This window comes from Hyperoodon ampullatus (assembly GCF_949752795.1).
Source record: "Hyperoodon ampullatus genome assembly, chromosome: 18".
Classification (NCBI taxonomy): domain Eukaryota; kingdom Metazoa; phylum Chordata; class Mammalia; order Artiodactyla; family Ziphiidae; genus Hyperoodon; species Hyperoodon ampullatus.
In genome coordinates this window covers 15,371,623-15,389,066 of record NC_136931.1, presented here as the reverse complement: position 1 = coordinate 15,389,066, position 17,444 = coordinate 15,371,623, and the positions used below count along the sequence as shown (strand labels likewise).

Genomic DNA, 17,444 nt, shown 5'->3' with positions numbered 1-17,444 from the left:
TAATAGCTGTGGGTTGGGTTCCCCAGGAAGCAGACTCTGAGACAGACTGGTATGCAGGACGTTTTTAGAGAAAGTTCTTGGCATCAACACCTGTGAAGGGGAAGGAAGCAGGGTTGGGCAGATGGAGAAGCTGGTCTCTGATGGTCCCAGCAAAGGCCTCAGCCAACCTCATGAGGAGCTCTGGGGCTGGAAGGACCTTTAGAGCGATTCTAAATTGGGAAGAAGGGAGCTGGCCTTTATAGCTCCATGTTGATCAGTGATTGGATGTGAGCTGTCTTCCTAGGGAGAGATATGACCTTGGACAAAAGCTTTCTTCAGCCCAGGCAATCCCCAAGAGGGCTTACAGCTGAGGCTATCTTAGGGCATCACCCCCAGCAGCTGGAGGAGTAAGTCCTTCACTGCTGAAGGGGATCTGGGAGGCCCATCACAGCGCCCACCTTGTGAATGAAGTAGTGAGCCTGTCATAAGTGTATCGGTCCTGTGGATTTCTGTTTTACGAATTGCTTTTAAATCCTTAACCAATTTTTTATTGGGTTGTTAGTCTTTTTTGTGTTGACTTATAGGAAGTTCTTGGGGCTTCCCTGGTGGCGCGGTGGTTGAGAGTCCGCCTGCCGATGCAGGGAACGCGGGTTCGTGCCGCGGTCCGGGAGGATCCCACATGCCACGGAGCGGCTGGGCCCGTGAGCCATGGCCGCTGAGCCTCCGCGTCCGGAGCCTGTGCTCCGCAACGGGAGAGGCCACAACAGTGAGAGGCCCACGTACCACAAAAAAAAAAAAAAAAAAAGAACTGAAACTGTATCTACTAAACACAAATTCTTCTTTAACACTCCATTTTTTAAAATGATACAGACTTCCTCAAGAAACAGAATCCACTTTCACCCACCATTTTGTATATCCTACCCAAAGCCTTCACATTATGTGAACATTCTATTCGGACTAGAACTACCCACATCACAGTTAGTGCCAGTCGTCCTCTCCTCCCTCAGCTGGCCTGGCACACACTGGGCCTTTGAATCGCTGTAGGGCCCACACCCAGGTCAGACGGTGATTGCCCTGCATTTCTCCAGCTGTCCCTCTGTCTTCATGCTGCAACCCTCCTTCATTGTCAACTGTGAAATCACATAACTATCTCCTCAGCATCCCCTGCTGCCCAGACAACTAGTCGTTCCTCCTTGGCCACATGTACATGTTCCTTCCTGCCTTCTCTGGTTACAGCCCCTTCCCCTCTCCTTCAGGGTAGAAGCCAAAGTTCTTGCTGAGGGACTAAGAGCCCTATGTGATGTGACTGCCCCCTAACTTCCTCACCTCCTCTCCTCCTCCTCCTCTCCCCATCACTCACTCCACTCTAACCACATGGCCTCCTCCATGTTCTCCCCCCAGGGCCTTGTCATCAGCTAGCACTGCCCCCTCCCCCATCTGCAGAGCTCGTCCCTCAGATACCTCAACTTGGCTCACGCCCTCACCTCCAGCAAGTGCCTGCTCAGAGGCCACCTTCTCAGTGAAGCCAACCCATCTATCCTATTTAAAACTGTAACCCACAGCCTCACCCCTGCCCGCCCCATACATCTCCATTCCCCTTTTGCCATTTTGTTTCTTCCATAGCACTTATCAACTTTTGTTTTCTGTAAGTCACTACTTTATGCTCTTTGCCTGTCTCATCCCACCAGAAGGTCAGCTCCCTGGGGTAAGAATTGGTGTCTGTGTTGTTTGCAGCACCTACGGTGCTGTACACAGTGCCTGGCACACTGTAGGTGCCTTATCCATGACACTGAGTGTTGCAGGGAGGAAGAGGTGGCTCCTTTTGTGCACATTCCATTCCGTGTGAGCATGAGAAGAAGTCTGCCATGTCCTTTCTTTTTTAACTCTCTTTTTACTTTTTTAAATTGAGATATAATTGACATACCAGAAAACTCACCATTTAAAGTGTACAATCAGAATGGACTTGAGGACAAGGGGAGGGGGAAGGGTAAGCTGGGACGAAGTGAGAGAGTGGCATGGACATATATACACTACCAAATGTAAAATAGATAGCTAGTGGGAAGCAGCCACAGAGCACAGGGAGATCAGCTCGGTGCTTTGTGACCACCTAGAGGGGTTGGATAGGGAGGGTGGGAGGGAGGCAGATGCAAGAGGGAAGAGATATGGGAACATATGTATATGTATAACTGATTCACTTTGTTATACAGCAGAAACTAACACACCATTGTAAAGCAATTATACTCCAATAAAGATGTTTTTAAAAATAAAATAAAATAAAAATAAAGTGTACAATCATTGGGTTTTAGTGTATTCACAAAGTTAGGCAACAGCACCACTAATTGCAAAACATTTTCATCACTCCAAAAAGAAACCCATATCCACGAGCAGTCACCCCCCCATCCTCCCTCCCCCAAACCCTGGCAACCACTATTCTACTTTCCGTCCCTACGAATTTGCCTGTTCTGGACACTCAGAATTCTATAACGCTTTCTTCCCTCATGTCCTCACCCTGCCCTGCTCTTCCATCTGCCCAGATACTGAAGCACCTGCAGGAGCAGAAAGACAGCCAGTGCTCGCATGTGGAGGAGTACCAGAACCTCGTGAAGGATTTGCGCACGGAGCTAGAAGCTGTGTCGGAACAGAAGAAAAACATCATGAAGGGTAAACCGCGGGCCAGCGGGCTGCGGCAGAGGGTAGGGAGCCAAGGAAGCCGGAGCCCCGCTCTGACAAGAAGCACTCTGTCTTGTCCCACTGCAGACATGTTGAAGCTGGAGTTGGACCTGCACGGGCTGCGGGAAGAGACATCTGCCCACGTGGAGAGGAAGGACAAGGAGGTCGGCATCCTGCAACAGCGACTGCAGGAGCTGCAGGTGCAGTTCACTGAGACCCAGAAGCTCGATTTGAAGAAAGACAAGGTAAGGCGAGGAGCTCCGTGGTTGGAACTGCCAGCAGGGCCCTGTGAGGCCAGGCCTCGGCAGGAGCGGGTTCTGTGGCCCTGCACTCGCTGTGATTGCTTGGGGAGCACCCACACATGCGCAGTGCTTCAGGCCCAGGGGCAATTCTGAGCTCTTCCTTGGAATTTCTCTTGGCACGTAATAAATAAACAAAACATCAGGGGCCTTAATAGAGATGTGGACTCTGTAAGAAAGGGGTTCTTCCCCAGCCCTGCAATAGTGAGTTTGGGACACACTCGTATTATTCCCTTATGCTTTTGTTTATGCCTGAGAGTAGAAAGAAATGCTATAAAATAATATGTAGCCTTATTCACAATTTCATGTGGATTTCAATTTTTTAATTACAAATAACTTACAAATATGCAAACCAGGCAGTTTGAAAATATTAGTGGAACTATGCCCTAGAAGATCTGTAGTTACCAACGTAAATCAAGCTCCTAGAAAAGCCTAAGAATGGAACCAAGGGCAGAAAGACTCTGAAACCAGCGCAAGTTTTTGTAGCCAGTACTGTTTCAACTCTAAACTTTTATCAGAGCTAGTAGAAATAATCCAATTGATTTGAGTGGCTGGTCATTCAAACTTCCTATTTCAAGGTCTGGAGGTGATTCACCAGTCAAAATGGAGGTATTTGGAGAGATGTTGAAGAAGAAGCAAGGAGTCTGGATAAGCAGCTTCGAGTCACTCATATATTCATCCAACGGATATTTTTGAGCTCCTATTATATGCCAAGCACTCTTCTAGGCATGAGAATATAATAAAACATGTGCTGTCCCTATTTTCATGGAGCTTACATTTCCAGTCTTTAGAGACAAACAAATAAAACTAATATACAATAAAATGTTAGGTACTAATGAATTCCTAAAACAGCTTGGTGGCTGTTTTCCCCAGAGTGGTCGGGGAAGGCCTCTTTGATAAGGTGACATTTGGGCAGACATTTGAATGAAGTAAGGGTGCCACCCAGGCCAAAGTCTTGAAGAATATTCCAGGCAGAGGCAACATCAAGGGCAAGGGCCCTCAGGTGGGAGTCAGCTCGGAAGCAGAGAGGGTGGGGCGGCAAGAGGTGAGGTCAGACTGGTAGCCAAGTACCAGATCATGAGCATCCCGGGACGTTGTTGTAAGGACTTTGGCCTTTTTCTAAGTGAGATGGACCCAGTAGAGGTTTTGAACAGAGACATAACAAGATCTGACTCGCATTTGTAAAATCCCATCTCTGACAGGGAGGCAGGGAGCCCAGGTGGAGGCTATTGCAACATCCAGGCGAGAGAAGATGGTGGCTGGAAGAGAATTCAATACAATCTCTAACTGACTTCGCCCTGCCGCTGCTCAGGCCTCTATCAGCATTAACACTTTGCTTTCCTCAGCTCCTCCAGGAGAAAGATGAGATGCTGCACAAGCTAGAGAAGGACCTGGCGCAGGTTAAGACCACCCTCGTAAAAAAGGAGATGGAGTTGGAGAAGCAGCAACACATGACAAGTGAACTCGAAATTGCCATCCAGGAGAGACAGGATAAGTGCAAGGCCAAGTATAGGCACCTGGGAGCTGAGATCAAGAAGCTGAAGGACTGTCTCAAAGATGCCAAACAGCAGCACAGGATGGCTGGTGAGGCCCCCGGGCAAGCACTGTCCCCACACACTCCAACCCATGGGGCCAGAGCAGCCCCTTCCTTTCCTCAAATGGCCGTGTCCCTCTCCCTCACCACTTTCTCACTCCGATCTCCTCATGATCTCATCTCATCTCACAGCAGTTAGGACCGCCCTCTAAGCTCCTTCCTTCACCCCAACCTTACCTTTTCTCTGAAGCCCCCATCACACAGCAGGTGCTCGGGTTGGGAAGGCAGACCGCTGCTCTCACACGTCCCCCATTTTCTCTGCAGCCTCAGCTGAAGGTCCTCTCCTTTCCTCACCACAGAGAGCACAGGGCTCTGTACCTTGCTTCTTTGCACCACATTCCTCTCCACCTTCTCTGGGACCTTTGTCACACCATTCATTTCTTCCTTCCCTGGTTTTTAACACTCTCCTTTTTTAGTCTCCACACACATTCTCTTGTAGTGTGGGTTGTGTCCTTGCTCCTCTGCCGAAAGTGCTTTCTCAGAGGTCACCAGTAACTTCTTGCCCTGGAAATGGGATTGCCTTTGAGTGATAAAAATGTCCTGGAATTAGATGTTGATGGTTGCACAACTTTGTGAGTCTACCAGAAACCACTGTACTGTACACTTTAAAAGGATAAATTTTATGTTATGTGAGTGATGTATCAATTTGGAAAAAAAAAAGAAGGTCCAAAGCACGTCTTCCTTCCTCACCCTCCTCTAACTCTCTGGGTGTCCACACTGTTGGTACCCCGCACCTCAACAGTTATTTATTAGCTTTGGAGACACAACAGGTCCCTTGTTCTTCCATAAATCTCACCATTGTTTCCTCTTTTCCCTCCTGCCCTGACAGTGGTCACCCGTCTCTAAGATTCTGCCCTCTCCTCTCCCTCTACACTCATTCCTTGATGAGCACCTCTGCTTCTTGTAGCTCATTTCTCTGCAGGTGACTCCAATGCCTAGAGCCCCACCCTGACTTGGCACCTGGTCAGTCTTGTCTTTAGAGACTAGCTCCACCTGACCAACCCCACTAACCCAATATTCCCAAAGCTGAACCTACTCTCTTCCCTATTAAAAAAAAATCCTCCTCCCTTCTTCCGGGTGTATAATTATTTCCGTAGTGAGACCATCTTTCTTCCAGTATCCCAAGCTTAAAAAAATGGAGAGAAAAGTGATATTTAAGTAGAAATGATAGGAGAAACTACAGGAAGTGGGGAGATATTTGGTGTAGAGAAACCCCAGTAAGCAACTTACTCCTTCATACCCAGTGGAGGCAAGGGCGTGGGCTAAAAGGATATTGTCAGAAGTCTTTCTCCAATTTTCCTAAAGCACTGTTTCCTTTATGGCAGAACCCACTAAATCATGTCTAAACATTTCTCTCAGGCTTTCAACGTCCTCCAAAACCCCCTCTAGCCCATGCACTTCCTCAATTCTGTCTCTCACCATTCCTTCCCACTTTCCTTTCCAGTTAAGCTGATATCTTCCCATCATCTTCCCACATGCCCTCCCCATTCCCTTCACTGTGCCCCCCACCCTGAGAATTCCCTTTCTTCTCCTTCTTCTAAGGCCCAGCTCAGCCTCTGTTCCTCCATAAGTCCATCTCCAACTGTACTTACCCACTTTGGCCTTGCTTCCTGAGTTCACAGTCAGTGTGAGTTTAACATTACTGTATTCTCCATGTCAGGTGAACCAATTACAGCTCTCTCACTAGACTCTAAACTCCATGAGGGTCAGGATTTGTCTGCAATGACAGGATGAGTCGCAGAAGAGATACCAAGCAATTTCGACCAATTTGTTTAATTTTAGTCAAGAAGGAGTTCACAGCTGGTGGGTAGTTGAAGACAGATAATTTATCAGAGCTCCTTAGGAGTGATAATGAAATAGAGAGAGATGAGGACAGACTGGAAATTGAAGTAAGCCACAGAATGAAGGAACAGACTTTTTTTTTTTTTTGGCTACATTGGGTCTTCGTTGCTTCACACAGGCTTTCTCTAGTTGCAGCGAGCGGGGGCTCCTCTTCGTTATGGTGCGCAGGCTTCTCACTGCAGTGGCTTCTCTTGTTGTGGAGCACGGGCTCTAGGTGCACAGGCTTCAGTAGTTGTGGCATGCAGGCTCAGTAGTTGTGGCACGCAGGCTCAGTAGTTGTGGCTCGCAGGCTCTAGAGCTCGGGCTCAGTAGTTGTGGTACACGGGCTTAGTTGCTCCACGGCATGTGGGATCTTCCCGGACCAGGGCTCAAACCCGTGTCCCCTACATTGGCAAGCAGATTCTTAACCACTGCACCACCAGGGAAGCCCCAAGGAACAGACTTTTTAACTGGTCTCATTTGAGAGTCTGATCTTCACACATAACTCCCTTCACACTTGGACATGCCCCGGGTTATCTCCTGTCTTCTGCAGCTCAGCAAGCGGCCCAATACAAAGAAGAGGCCATTCTGGCAAAGGGTAACCTGGAGGATTGCCATAGGAAACTGCAAAGCTGCGTTTGCCTGGAGAAGCAGAAGGCAGAGATCATCCAGGAGCTCCAGAGAGAACTTCAGAAGCTGCAGAAGGATTCCCTAATGGCTGAGGAGGAACTCGCACCCAGCAGGTACCACAGATTCCCCTCCAGACAGAGGCTCTGTCCCTCGTAAGCCAGTTGGGACCCTGTGGGCTGCTGCCCAGGAGTTGGGTAGCAAGCCCCGGGCAGCCAGCCCACAGTCCACCGACATGGACCCTGAAGTCCATCCACCTGTTTTTGCCATTTTGCTTTAGGAAACGGATAGAGGAGCTGACATCAGAATTATCTGAGTTTTCGAGAAAACTTGAAATTTCAGAGAAGGAAAAGAGGCAGCTTCAGAAGACAGTGACTGAGCAAGATGTAAAACTGAATGACCTGCTAGATCGTATAAATCACATTCAACACCAGGTATGGAGGGCAAGTAGGCAGCCAGCTCAAGCATTTGCTCTGTTTCAGATTAAATGCATTGCTCTTGGGAATTCCCTGGCGGTCCAGTGGTTAGGACTCCGAGCTCTCACTGCAAAGGGTCTGGGTCAATCCCTGGTCAGGAAACTAAAATCCCACAAGCTGAGCGGTGTGGCCAAAAAAAAAAAAAAAATTGCATTGCTCTTTATTTGGGAAGATGCCACCACCAATCCATTGCAAACTACTTGTCCAGAATTTGATTTAGAATGCTAAGCCAGCCAGTCAGCTCCAGTTCCCACAACCCATAATAGGCATTTTCAGGGGCTAAGCTTAAAAACAGTCAAAGGACAATATTATTTCTTTTTCTAGGACTCAAAAGCTATACTTCTCAGTTGATTTAAAGTTTTTTAACTTTGAATTATTCCTTTTGTGCTTTTCTAAGATTTTTTAAAATTTATTCAAAGAGTATTTTATGTGGAAAGACTTGGTAAGTAAGTGGGACCTAGATCTATAAATAAAATAAGTTGGTATTTCTAATTGAACAAAGAAAAACTGTTGCTGAACCTAAGAGGAAACTTTTTTATTAAACACGCTAAATAACCAAGGAGTTGTCCTCATATTTATTTCAGCCATCCCTGTGCACAGTTGTCTGGGCTGGGGTTTTTCTCCCCAAAAATATGGTGCCTGACTTTCAGTCCCGTGTTTGTTTTCTCAGAACAGGAAGCAAGCCTCCTCCAAATGCAGCCTAGAAGAACAGCTTCAGGAGGAAACCAGGTTGCTGGAGGAGAAACGGGAGCAGTTGAAAAAGAGTAAAGAGAAGGAGAAGGTACTGGAGCAAGAGCTCGAGATGTTCCGACAGGAAGAAAAAAAGAAAGAAAAGATGGTGAGGAGAATCTGGGAAGCCTCGGGAGTAAGAATCCAGGGCCAGACCTGAGCCCAGCTGGGCCTGGTGGGATACAGAGGCTGAGGGTGCTAAGACTTCAGGAGAGAAGGGAGGGAGAGTGAGAAAGACAAGTGAGGAGGGGAGAGAAGGCCTGAGATACATGGGGTGCAAAGTGGAGTTGTGCGTGAGGGCAGAAGGAGGGGCTTCTGCAGGAGTCTGAGATAACACCTCCGTCTGGGCTTTGTTTCCTTAATCGGGGAGCAGTCAAAGGAGAGTTTGAGAGAGTTGGAGGAGGAAAATGATCATCTCAAATCACAGTTAAAGCAATGTTCTGCACAACTGGATTCCTCTCTCTGCAAACAAAACAGCACCCAGCAGATCAACCAGGAGCTGACTCGTAAGGTGCGTAGACAGAAACCCCAAGGGGGTGAGAAATTTGAACCCTATGATCCTTGACCTGAAGTTGGCATCTAGCTCTCCTCCATCACAGAAATGCCACTAACTGCCCAGCCCATGTGCATTCTGGGGCACCAGAGCCCCCACTTCCCTCCTGAAGTGTCACCCACTTGCTGGCCGAGAAGTATTTCTTCCACATGTAGAAGGTCTTATTTAATATCTGGTGGAGCCCCAAACCATCTGGGCTTTGGCATCAAGTCTTCCAGAGTTGCATTTTAGACCAGAGTTGAGTGAGCCCATTGTTTGGGGCAATTTGCTAGGGAGCACTTCCAAAAATAGTCCCAAAGTACAAAAATGGGATGAAAGGGGACATGGTTACATTTCATTACACGAATAAAGACAAAAGGAGTAAATGGCATCTAATGTATGTGAGGCACTGTGCTCACATTCAGTCATCATTTATTGACTGTCTACTTAAGTCCTTGGCATGCCTTCCATCTGCTGGTTTACAGAGGAGAGAAAGGCTGAGGCTCAGACTGACTAATTGGTAAGTGATGGGATGGAGCAGTATTTAAACCTGGATCATCGGGCTCTTACACCTAACCTCTTTTCCCTTCATCATGAATGGCAATACTTGCCCCAAATGAATCCATTCCATATTTCTGGACAAGAAAAAAATACAGCATCTTGATTAGGTAGTCTCTTGAATTATAAATGAGAGACCAAGCAGCTCTGATTCCTTCATAATAAAGAGTTCATCTTAAAATACTATGACCATTCTAAGTGTAAGAATAGCACTACGCAATAGAACTCTCTGTGATGATGGAAAAGTTCTAAATTAGAGTTACCTGATACTATATGCACTAGCCACATATGGCTATTGAGTGCTCAAAATATGGCTTAGTATGACTAAGGAACTGAATTTATAAGTTTAATTTTAGTTTTATTGAAATGTAAATAATCTCATGTGGCTAGTGGCTGCCATATTAAACAGCAGAGGTCTGAGGCACTGATGTTTCTGGAGTTTTGTCACTCAGAGATATAAATCTCTCCTCTAGTGTGATCCAGAGCTGAGGTCTGAATCACTCAAATCCCCAAGGAACTGCTTTCAATATAAGGAATACTGCCTAAGTATTTAATATACGCCTGTTATCACATTTGCCAAAAGAAAGGTAGTTACGTAAATGTGCAACTAGAAGCACTAATTTCAGAATTCCTTTGATGGGAATCCAGAGGCTGGAGGAGTTTATGTGTGTGTAAGCATGTTCAATTTTTTAAAAGCATGCCCCACATATAACAGACTTTTTGAATCAGTGGAAACAGCCATTAGAAAGAGGCTTAGTTTTGCATTCTAAACTGCATTTCCTTTCATCAGTAGTCCATATTTCAATTTTAAACACACTCTGTCAGAACTATATGTCCAATTCATCCCTAGTATTGCCCAATGCACCATTTCATTCAGTCCAAGTAAATCATTTAGTATATTTAGTGAGCACCTATTATATGCCATGCTCTGAGCTACAGGTAGTGGGGATACAGCAATGAAGAAAGCACACACGGGCTTCCCTGGTGGCGCAGTGGTTGAGAGTCCGCCTGCCGATGCAGGGGACACGGGTTCATGCCCCGGTCTGGGAGGATCCCACATGCCGCGGAGCGGCTGGGCCCGTGAGCCATGGCTGCTGAGCCTGCGCGTGCGGAGCCTGTGCTCCACGATGGGAGAGGCCACAACAGTGAGAGGCCTGCGTACCGCAAAAAAAAAAAAAAAAAAAAAGAAACAGTCCTGCTTTCATGGTGCATCAAGTCTAGTGGATTATGTCAGGAGTTGAGGCATAATGCATACCACTGAAATGCTGCACCATATTTCCTAACCTAGAACTGGATTCCAGGTTAACACTAATCCTAACCCTAACCCTAACCATGAGACAGTTAACTATTAACAGAAACCATCCAGTTACAAATGTAGGACCCATGCTTGGCTGGCACACATCAAAGGCTGCGGAGTCTGTGAAAGGGACTTTTCGTGTATTTGACACATCATGGCCCAGTACTTCCAGTACTCTTTGTATTGGGAGGACATGCTATCTAGAAAGGAAGTAGAGGGGTGCAGAAGAACCTGGAAAGGCAGCTCTTCCTCTTCCAACAGTGAGGGGAAGTGGGCATTATCACAGGCTACTGGGCAGGTAGTTAGTGCAGAGAGGAGAGAGCCCAGTGCTTGTCCATCTTCTGTGGACACAGAGAATGCCTCTATGGCCATGAACTTTGACAGTGATGTTCCCCCTCCCTAAAGATAACCCTTCAGAAGGAGACCATGGCGAGTCTGCAGATTCAGCTGGACAAGGCTGCGGCAAAAGAGAAGCAATACCTCCAGACCACGGTCAGTAAAGAAGTCTATGAGGAGGTATGCCGGAAGTCAGCCTCCTGCCAAGACGACCTAACACAGGCCCTGGATAAGGTGGGCTACACCCTCTCATCTCCAGGGCTGTTTAATATCCAAGTTATCCCAGCAGCATGAAAGGTGAAGGAGTCGACTTCCTGCATAACTGGCTGTCACTAAGGCCATCTGCAAACCCTTGCATTGGCTGGGATGTCTGTCCAGAGAAGGCCTGCTTCTCCTTAGTGAGGCTTTGGGGAAGAGGGGGATAGAGGCTAAATCTGACAAGTCTTTTTGCCCATGGGTGACCCAGGGGCAAGGTTTGCCCAAGACCTGGATTTTTCAGGGAAATTCATGCCCCATCCCTGTGCTCATCATGCCTGGCTGATGAGCTCATAGCATTGGAAAGAGAGGAAACGGGAAAGGGGCAGAGGAGATGCAGAAGACTGACCGTTGTCACTTCTCACCCCTCCCTGGGACTCTAGGCGAGGTGACCAGGACCAGGTGTGTCTGTGCCACCCTGGGCAGAAGAGAGTAGGGGCTGTGGGACCGGTGGAACCCTTCTCCATTCAGGACTCAGCAGAGAGGCCCAAGCGCAATGACAGCCGTTCTCCCCCCAACCCTTTGTCTTTACCAAAGCTCAGTCATTCGACCTCAGAGACAAAGAGTCTTCACCAAAGTCTGACACAGGCCCAAGACAGGAAGATTCAGCTGGAAGAGGAAGTCATTGCTTACGAGGAGAGGATGAAAAAGCTGAATGTGGCGTTCAAAAAACTGCAGGGCCTCCAGCAGGAGAGTGAGCTAGAGGTGAGCGCCAGGGGCCCCGGCTGCTGTCCTGCCCAGGGCTCCGGCTGCCGCCCTGCCCAGGGCCCCAAGGCCTCTTCTTGCCCCACAGCTGTGTACTTCGCACTGAGCCAGTCCCTTCGGCTAACAGGTGCCCTCCCTTTTGCTGGGCTCTGGGAGCTTCAGGAAGGCGGCAACTATCAGAGCAGGGGCGCCCTCTGCTGGCCGCTGGAAATAAAACACGCCCTCATGAACCTCCCAGAGAAAGCGCCCTCCCGCCTTGTCATGGGTCCTCCAGGGTTAGGGTGGCAAGCCGGGGTCTCCCTCCTCACTGTGCGCTACCGAGCAGGTGCAGACCTTCAACGAAAAGCTGGAGATCATGAGCAACGAGGTGCTCCAGTGGCAGAAGCAGCACCAGAGCGACCTCAAGATGCTGGCCGCTAAAGAGGAGCAGCTCAGGGTGCTCCAGGAGGAAATGCGTGCCCTGAAGGAGAACCTCCTCGTGGACGAGAGGGAGGTGGGCACTCCTCAACTCCCAGTCGCTTCATCCCACTCCCCCCAGAACATCCCACGACCGTCTGGATGACAGACACCCTTTGGTGGGGGTAGGGGTGCCTGGGAACAAGGAAAGGGCATCCCCCTCTATTCAGTACAAAGCGGGGTCTGGGTGTTCCAGGCCCACAACGGCTGTCTCGACCCAGCCATCTTCCCGTGACTTAGTTGATAGAGATATTGAACAGAGCAAAGGTCCCAATCCAGAGGAGAGAGAATGCCATCTCCATGTCAGGTACACCAGCAGCCCAGACTTAGATAATCCACTGCTCAGTCACCCTCCAGAGCCCCTCCTGACACTTTCAATTACCCTGCAGTAGAATCGGCTAAGAGCTCTTAGGGTATGCCCAGCTCTCTGAGCAGTGAAGTTTGTAGCAGGAGGCTCCGGATATCCTTGGGGTGGCCACAGGGCCTTTGCCCAATTTAGAAAAAAAGTCCCCCCTTTCCACCAGATATTTTTTCTTTCAGCTGTTTTTAAAAAGGCTTAACATATTGCTGTTTTAGAATAGGTCACCTTGCTACCTTTGGCCTGAAAATCATTATTATAAATGTACAAACCTACTTTGTCTCTACTATAAGTGGTGTCTGCTCACAGATGTCACTTTTGTGATAATGCACTGCTGGAGGTGGAGGCCTGCAATGGCAATTCCAACTCTAGCCTCGGGGCTGGACAGCAGAGTCAATGTTTCTTCTCCCAGGAAGAGAGGAGACCTGGTTTAGGAGAAGGGAGGTGAAAGGCCTGTGCTCCCACCCCCTTACTATCTCATTTACTTCTTGTACCAAAGTCCTGTTGCCTGCACCAGTGGTCTGCGCCCAAAGATACCTGGAGGCTGCACCGAGAGAATGATCAGATTATGTCCAACTTGGAGCAATGGGCAAAAGAGCAGAAGTAAGTGCGGAAGAAAACAGTAAGGCGGGGTTCCAAGGGCTGGAATCACACATGTGCCAGAGAATAGTGTCATACACACACACACACAGCCCGCCAGGGAAACTGATCCAGTCGCAGCCCACACCCAGATGTTGGGAATAAGATGAAGGGGCCGCAACCCTTCAGGCAGGTTCAGAAAGCCCCACCCACTTGGAAATGGAGCAGCTTCCAGACAGAAGGGATGCTCCTGTGGGTCAGATTTCCTCTTCCCAGCCTGGTGTCGGGCTTCACTGCCTGGATCCCCTGAACTCACTTGGGATCACAGTGAGTTGGAGTGTAGAGAGTCCTCTTAATTGCCAGCTGCTAGGAGGGCTCTAGCTCTGGGGACTGGGGGATGAGCGGGGGGTCTGGGCCCAGAAGAGGCCTTGCCAAGAACACCCAATGTCCTTTTCAGCCAACTCATGCTCTTGCTCACAGGGGTCTGAGGAACTCTTTTCTTCTGTGAATTTTATTACAGGATCGCCAATGAGAAACTAAGAAACAAGCTCCATGAACAGGTCATATATATCGCCAAGCTGACTGGTGAAAAGGAGTAAGTCATCCCACGGCCCCCTGGCTGGAGCTTGGGCCCCGGGGAGAGGAGTCAGCCAGGAACCAGGGCTGGCTTTTTCACTGGATATGTGGAGAAAGACCCCGAGTCCCGAATCTGCATCTATGTGACCTTGGGCATACCACTTGACCTCTTTGGGCCTTAGTCCCCTCACCAACAATAAAAAAGGGGATTAATAGTCTCTATGTCCCTCTCCACTGTCACCTGCCACAGTTCTCAGAAGTCAGAATGCTGAGAAGGAAACAGGAACTGAAAAGCAGACTGTATTAGTTAGGGTAGTGGCTAAGCTGTGGTAACGGAGAGCTCTCCAAACAAAGGGACATAGAACATAGAAGGAACATCTCTATGAGGTGAGCAGTCAAGGTTGGTGGGGCCCTTCTGTCCCATGTGGTCATTTGGGTCCATCTACTGCTGTTCCATGTGGTCATTTGGGTCCATCTACTTGCAACCTTGGTTCACCCTCATGGTCAAACCTGGGTCAGCATAGAGTGTGGTACGGGAGGAGTGTTGGGAGTTTGGGAACAGAGGCAAAAGTATGGACGTCTAAAACTGAGATTTCAGAGGTGGCATAGTAGCAGGTAACGACACGCTCCAGGGCAGTGTTTCCCAACCTTTTGTCAGGGAACACTTAGAAAATGACCACCTTTTTTTGGCACACTGGGAGGGTCTTGGATGGGGTTGCTTATGGTAAAGGTGACCACCCAGCAGCTGTGCCAAACCCTGTTCCAAGGGCTGAGGTGTCGCAGCACACCTGGGACCTATTCATGCAGCCCCAGTTAGAAAGCTGTGTCCTGAGCTTGGACCATAGGAAAGCGTCTGGGTTGAAGGAGAGGAAACGATCACTGGAATAAGGAGGTCAAGGAACTGAGGGGCCAGGGCTTGGATGAAAAGTACAGGATGCTGAAAACATCAGGGATGCTGACAGGAGTGGGCCAGAGAGAGTGGCAGAGAGCCAGGGAATGAGGGCATTCGAGGACCCCACCTCCAGGCCCAGTGGCACAAGCAGCGTGGCAACAACGTGAAGAGCTACAAGGGAAGGGGTGTCTTCACTGCCAGCCAGATTTACACAGAGCAAGAGGGCAAAGAATACGCCCAGAGAAGCAGTTGAGGATGAATTCTCTATTTGATTTCCTCTAGAAAAGATCATAAAATATTTCACTAGGACAGAAACATTTTCTGAAAGGATTTAACTAAAGGAGAAATTGTCAGAATCTGAAGGTAGCCGGGCACCAGGCTTTTTCTTATATTGTGCCAAGTTCTGGCAAGGTTTTTGGTTTGTTTGTTTGTTTGTTTCACAAAGAACTCATTCTTGAGTTTGCTTGATCCTATTTGAAGGAACACCATCTTTTAATCATAATAACAAGAGCTCAACTAATATTTATTGCTTACGCATGAGGAGCACTGTTCCCAGTGCTTTACATGTGTTAACTTATTTAATCTTCATAAGGCCTCACACGTTCAGTGCACTTATAATCCCCATTTAAGGATGAAGAAAGGGAGAAACTCAGGCTACATAATTTGCCCATGGTCTCGTGACCAGTAAGTGGCAGAGTCAGAATACCAACTTGGGAAGCCTGGTTCCAGAGCCCACTGTCACTCACTTCTCTCAACACTGGTTTGGAGAAATAAGGCTGTTAGTGTTAACAGTTGCCATTTATTGAGCCACAGGAGGTATGCTCAGTTACCTTTCCCCTCACCTACATTGGAGCTGCCATTTCTTCCATAAAACAGGGACAAGTAACTTGCCCAAGCTCTCAACAGAGCCGGGATCCCCTGTGTTCTCAACCTTTCAGCAAAGGGAGGCAAAAGATCTTGGGCTTTGGCATCAGAACTGGATGTGAGTGTTTCCTAGGCATGGCTGTGAGAAACTGAGGACACGTGATCAGAGTTGTTCTGGCTCTTTGAATCAAATTTCTATCGTTTGTCAAACTGGATTTTTATATGAACCCCAGAAGGCAGATCAGACTCAATGGTCCCCATCTAACATATAAGAAAACTAGCCCAGAGCTGACATGACACAGTGGGTCAGGAGTGCTGATTCTGGGTCCACCCCAACCCCAGGCCTAGGCTTCTTCCCGGGGATGCACATAGGCCTCCATTTCCACAGAACATGTGTGAGAGCACCAGCTCTGGGAGGAACTGGGTGTCCATGGAACTGAAGCAGACCAAACACCCACCTGTCCTTCCTTCTCCTTCCCCAGCCACCTCCACAATGTAATGGTCCATCTGCAAAAGGAAAACAAGAAACTAAAGAATGAAATAGAGGAGAAGAAGCTGAAAGCTGGGCCCTCAAGCGTATATACCAAAGCCCTATGCCCAAGCAAAACAGACCCCACATCAAGGGGGAAAGTGTATGGCACCTTGGGCTGGAGGGGGATAACCCAAGATGTGAGCCAAAGAATGGACATCACCAAGTCTGTCGGGATGCCCCACTGCTCAGGTATGTCCACCATGTGACTTTTGCTACTTACTATGGTGCTGTCTTTCTTAGTCCATTGGGTCAAAAAAAAAAAAACATATTTTGAAGAGATCACTGGATTGGAAATTGAAATAGGTGAAAAAAACAAATCTTTTGCGTAGCTATTCTGGACCAGAGATCATTGTTTTCTCCTCTGTAAAGGGGGAGGCAAATGAATTAAGGCTCATCCTGATTTAAGAATCTTTGATGATACCCAAGTGCCTCCGATCTCAGACCTATCCCTTCCCCTGACCCAGTCCCTTTTAGGAGGTGTGAGGATAAGAAGGGAACAGGCAGAATAGGCATTTTTCTCCTCTAACGTGTTTTGGAAACCTCACAAGAATGCCCTGGTCTCCTCTACAGCCTGGGTCCAAGGCTACCTTTTCTGCCACCTGTAGACTCCATGGTACCCCCAAGGGAAGAAGTCACCTGCACCAGAGCTGCCTGGCCACGAGACTAGTCCTTGAGGAATCACTTCATTAATTTCTCCTCAAATCAAGATTGTCATTTCCTCCCTGTTCCCTCAGGTTCCTCATTTTGCTAGAATCAGCGCCTTGCCCTGAGCATCATTTCCATGCATGTTTTTCAGAGGGCAGTGAGTTCCTATTCGTCTCTCTTGACTTGGATCAGCTCTAACCGGAATATGTCAAGGTCCCAGCCTATTCTGCAAGATGCTAACATTTTATTGAGTTTTGTCTACTTCCTGCGGCAGAGTGAGCCTTGGAACCATACTACCATCTCTAGGCCCAAACTCTAAAATAAAGACATGAGCACAGCAGCCTCAGTGAGCTCGTGGCGTCTTGCAGACAATTCTGCCCCCTCAGGTCCCCAGCAATGTGTTCATCCCTATTTTCCCTAAATTCTAAAACATATAGTTCTCTTTGACATATATAGGGGAGCTGTAATTCCCAAAGCCAGCTTCTGGATTATCTGGATTAGTTTTTAAACCAACAAGAGATAATTAGTTCCTTTTTTATTCCTTCCATCTCTGTCTGGAATTTAAGAAGAAAAAGAAATATCTAAAAACCTCCAAAAGGAAAGTAATCCTGAGACCCAAAAGAGAGGAAGAGAAATAAATGATGCATTTTCCAAAGGCAGGAGG

General features: G+C 48.1%; 1 protein-coding gene across 1 annotated transcript in view; it reads left to right on the top strand.

The window, feature by feature from the left end:
- The window catches only part of PMFBP1 (polyamine modulated factor 1 binding protein 1), a gene marked incomplete at both ends in the record, with an annotated part of 36,672 nt that extends 19,694 nt beyond the window's left edge, over positions 1–16,978 (top strand). Inside the window, 16 exon segments of the mRNA XM_079724032.1 lie at positions 2,514–2,640; positions 2,737–2,894; positions 4,295–4,532; positions 6,917–7,106; positions 7,271–7,424; positions 8,137–8,304; positions 8,569–8,706; positions 10,988–11,152; positions 11,711–11,878; positions 12,204–12,371; positions 13,192–13,295; positions 13,792–13,866; positions 16,086–16,324; positions 16,741–16,770; positions 16,773–16,822; positions 16,826–16,978. Of these exon segments, the coding sequence (XP_079580158.1) occupies positions 2,514–2,640; positions 2,737–2,894; positions 4,295–4,532; positions 6,917–7,106; positions 7,271–7,424; positions 8,137–8,304; positions 8,569–8,706; positions 10,988–11,152; positions 11,711–11,878; positions 12,204–12,371; positions 13,192–13,295; positions 13,792–13,866; positions 16,086–16,324; positions 16,741–16,770; positions 16,773–16,822; positions 16,826–16,978 (2,325 nt within the window).
- Between the last annotated feature and the right edge of the window lie 466 nt (positions 16,979–17,444).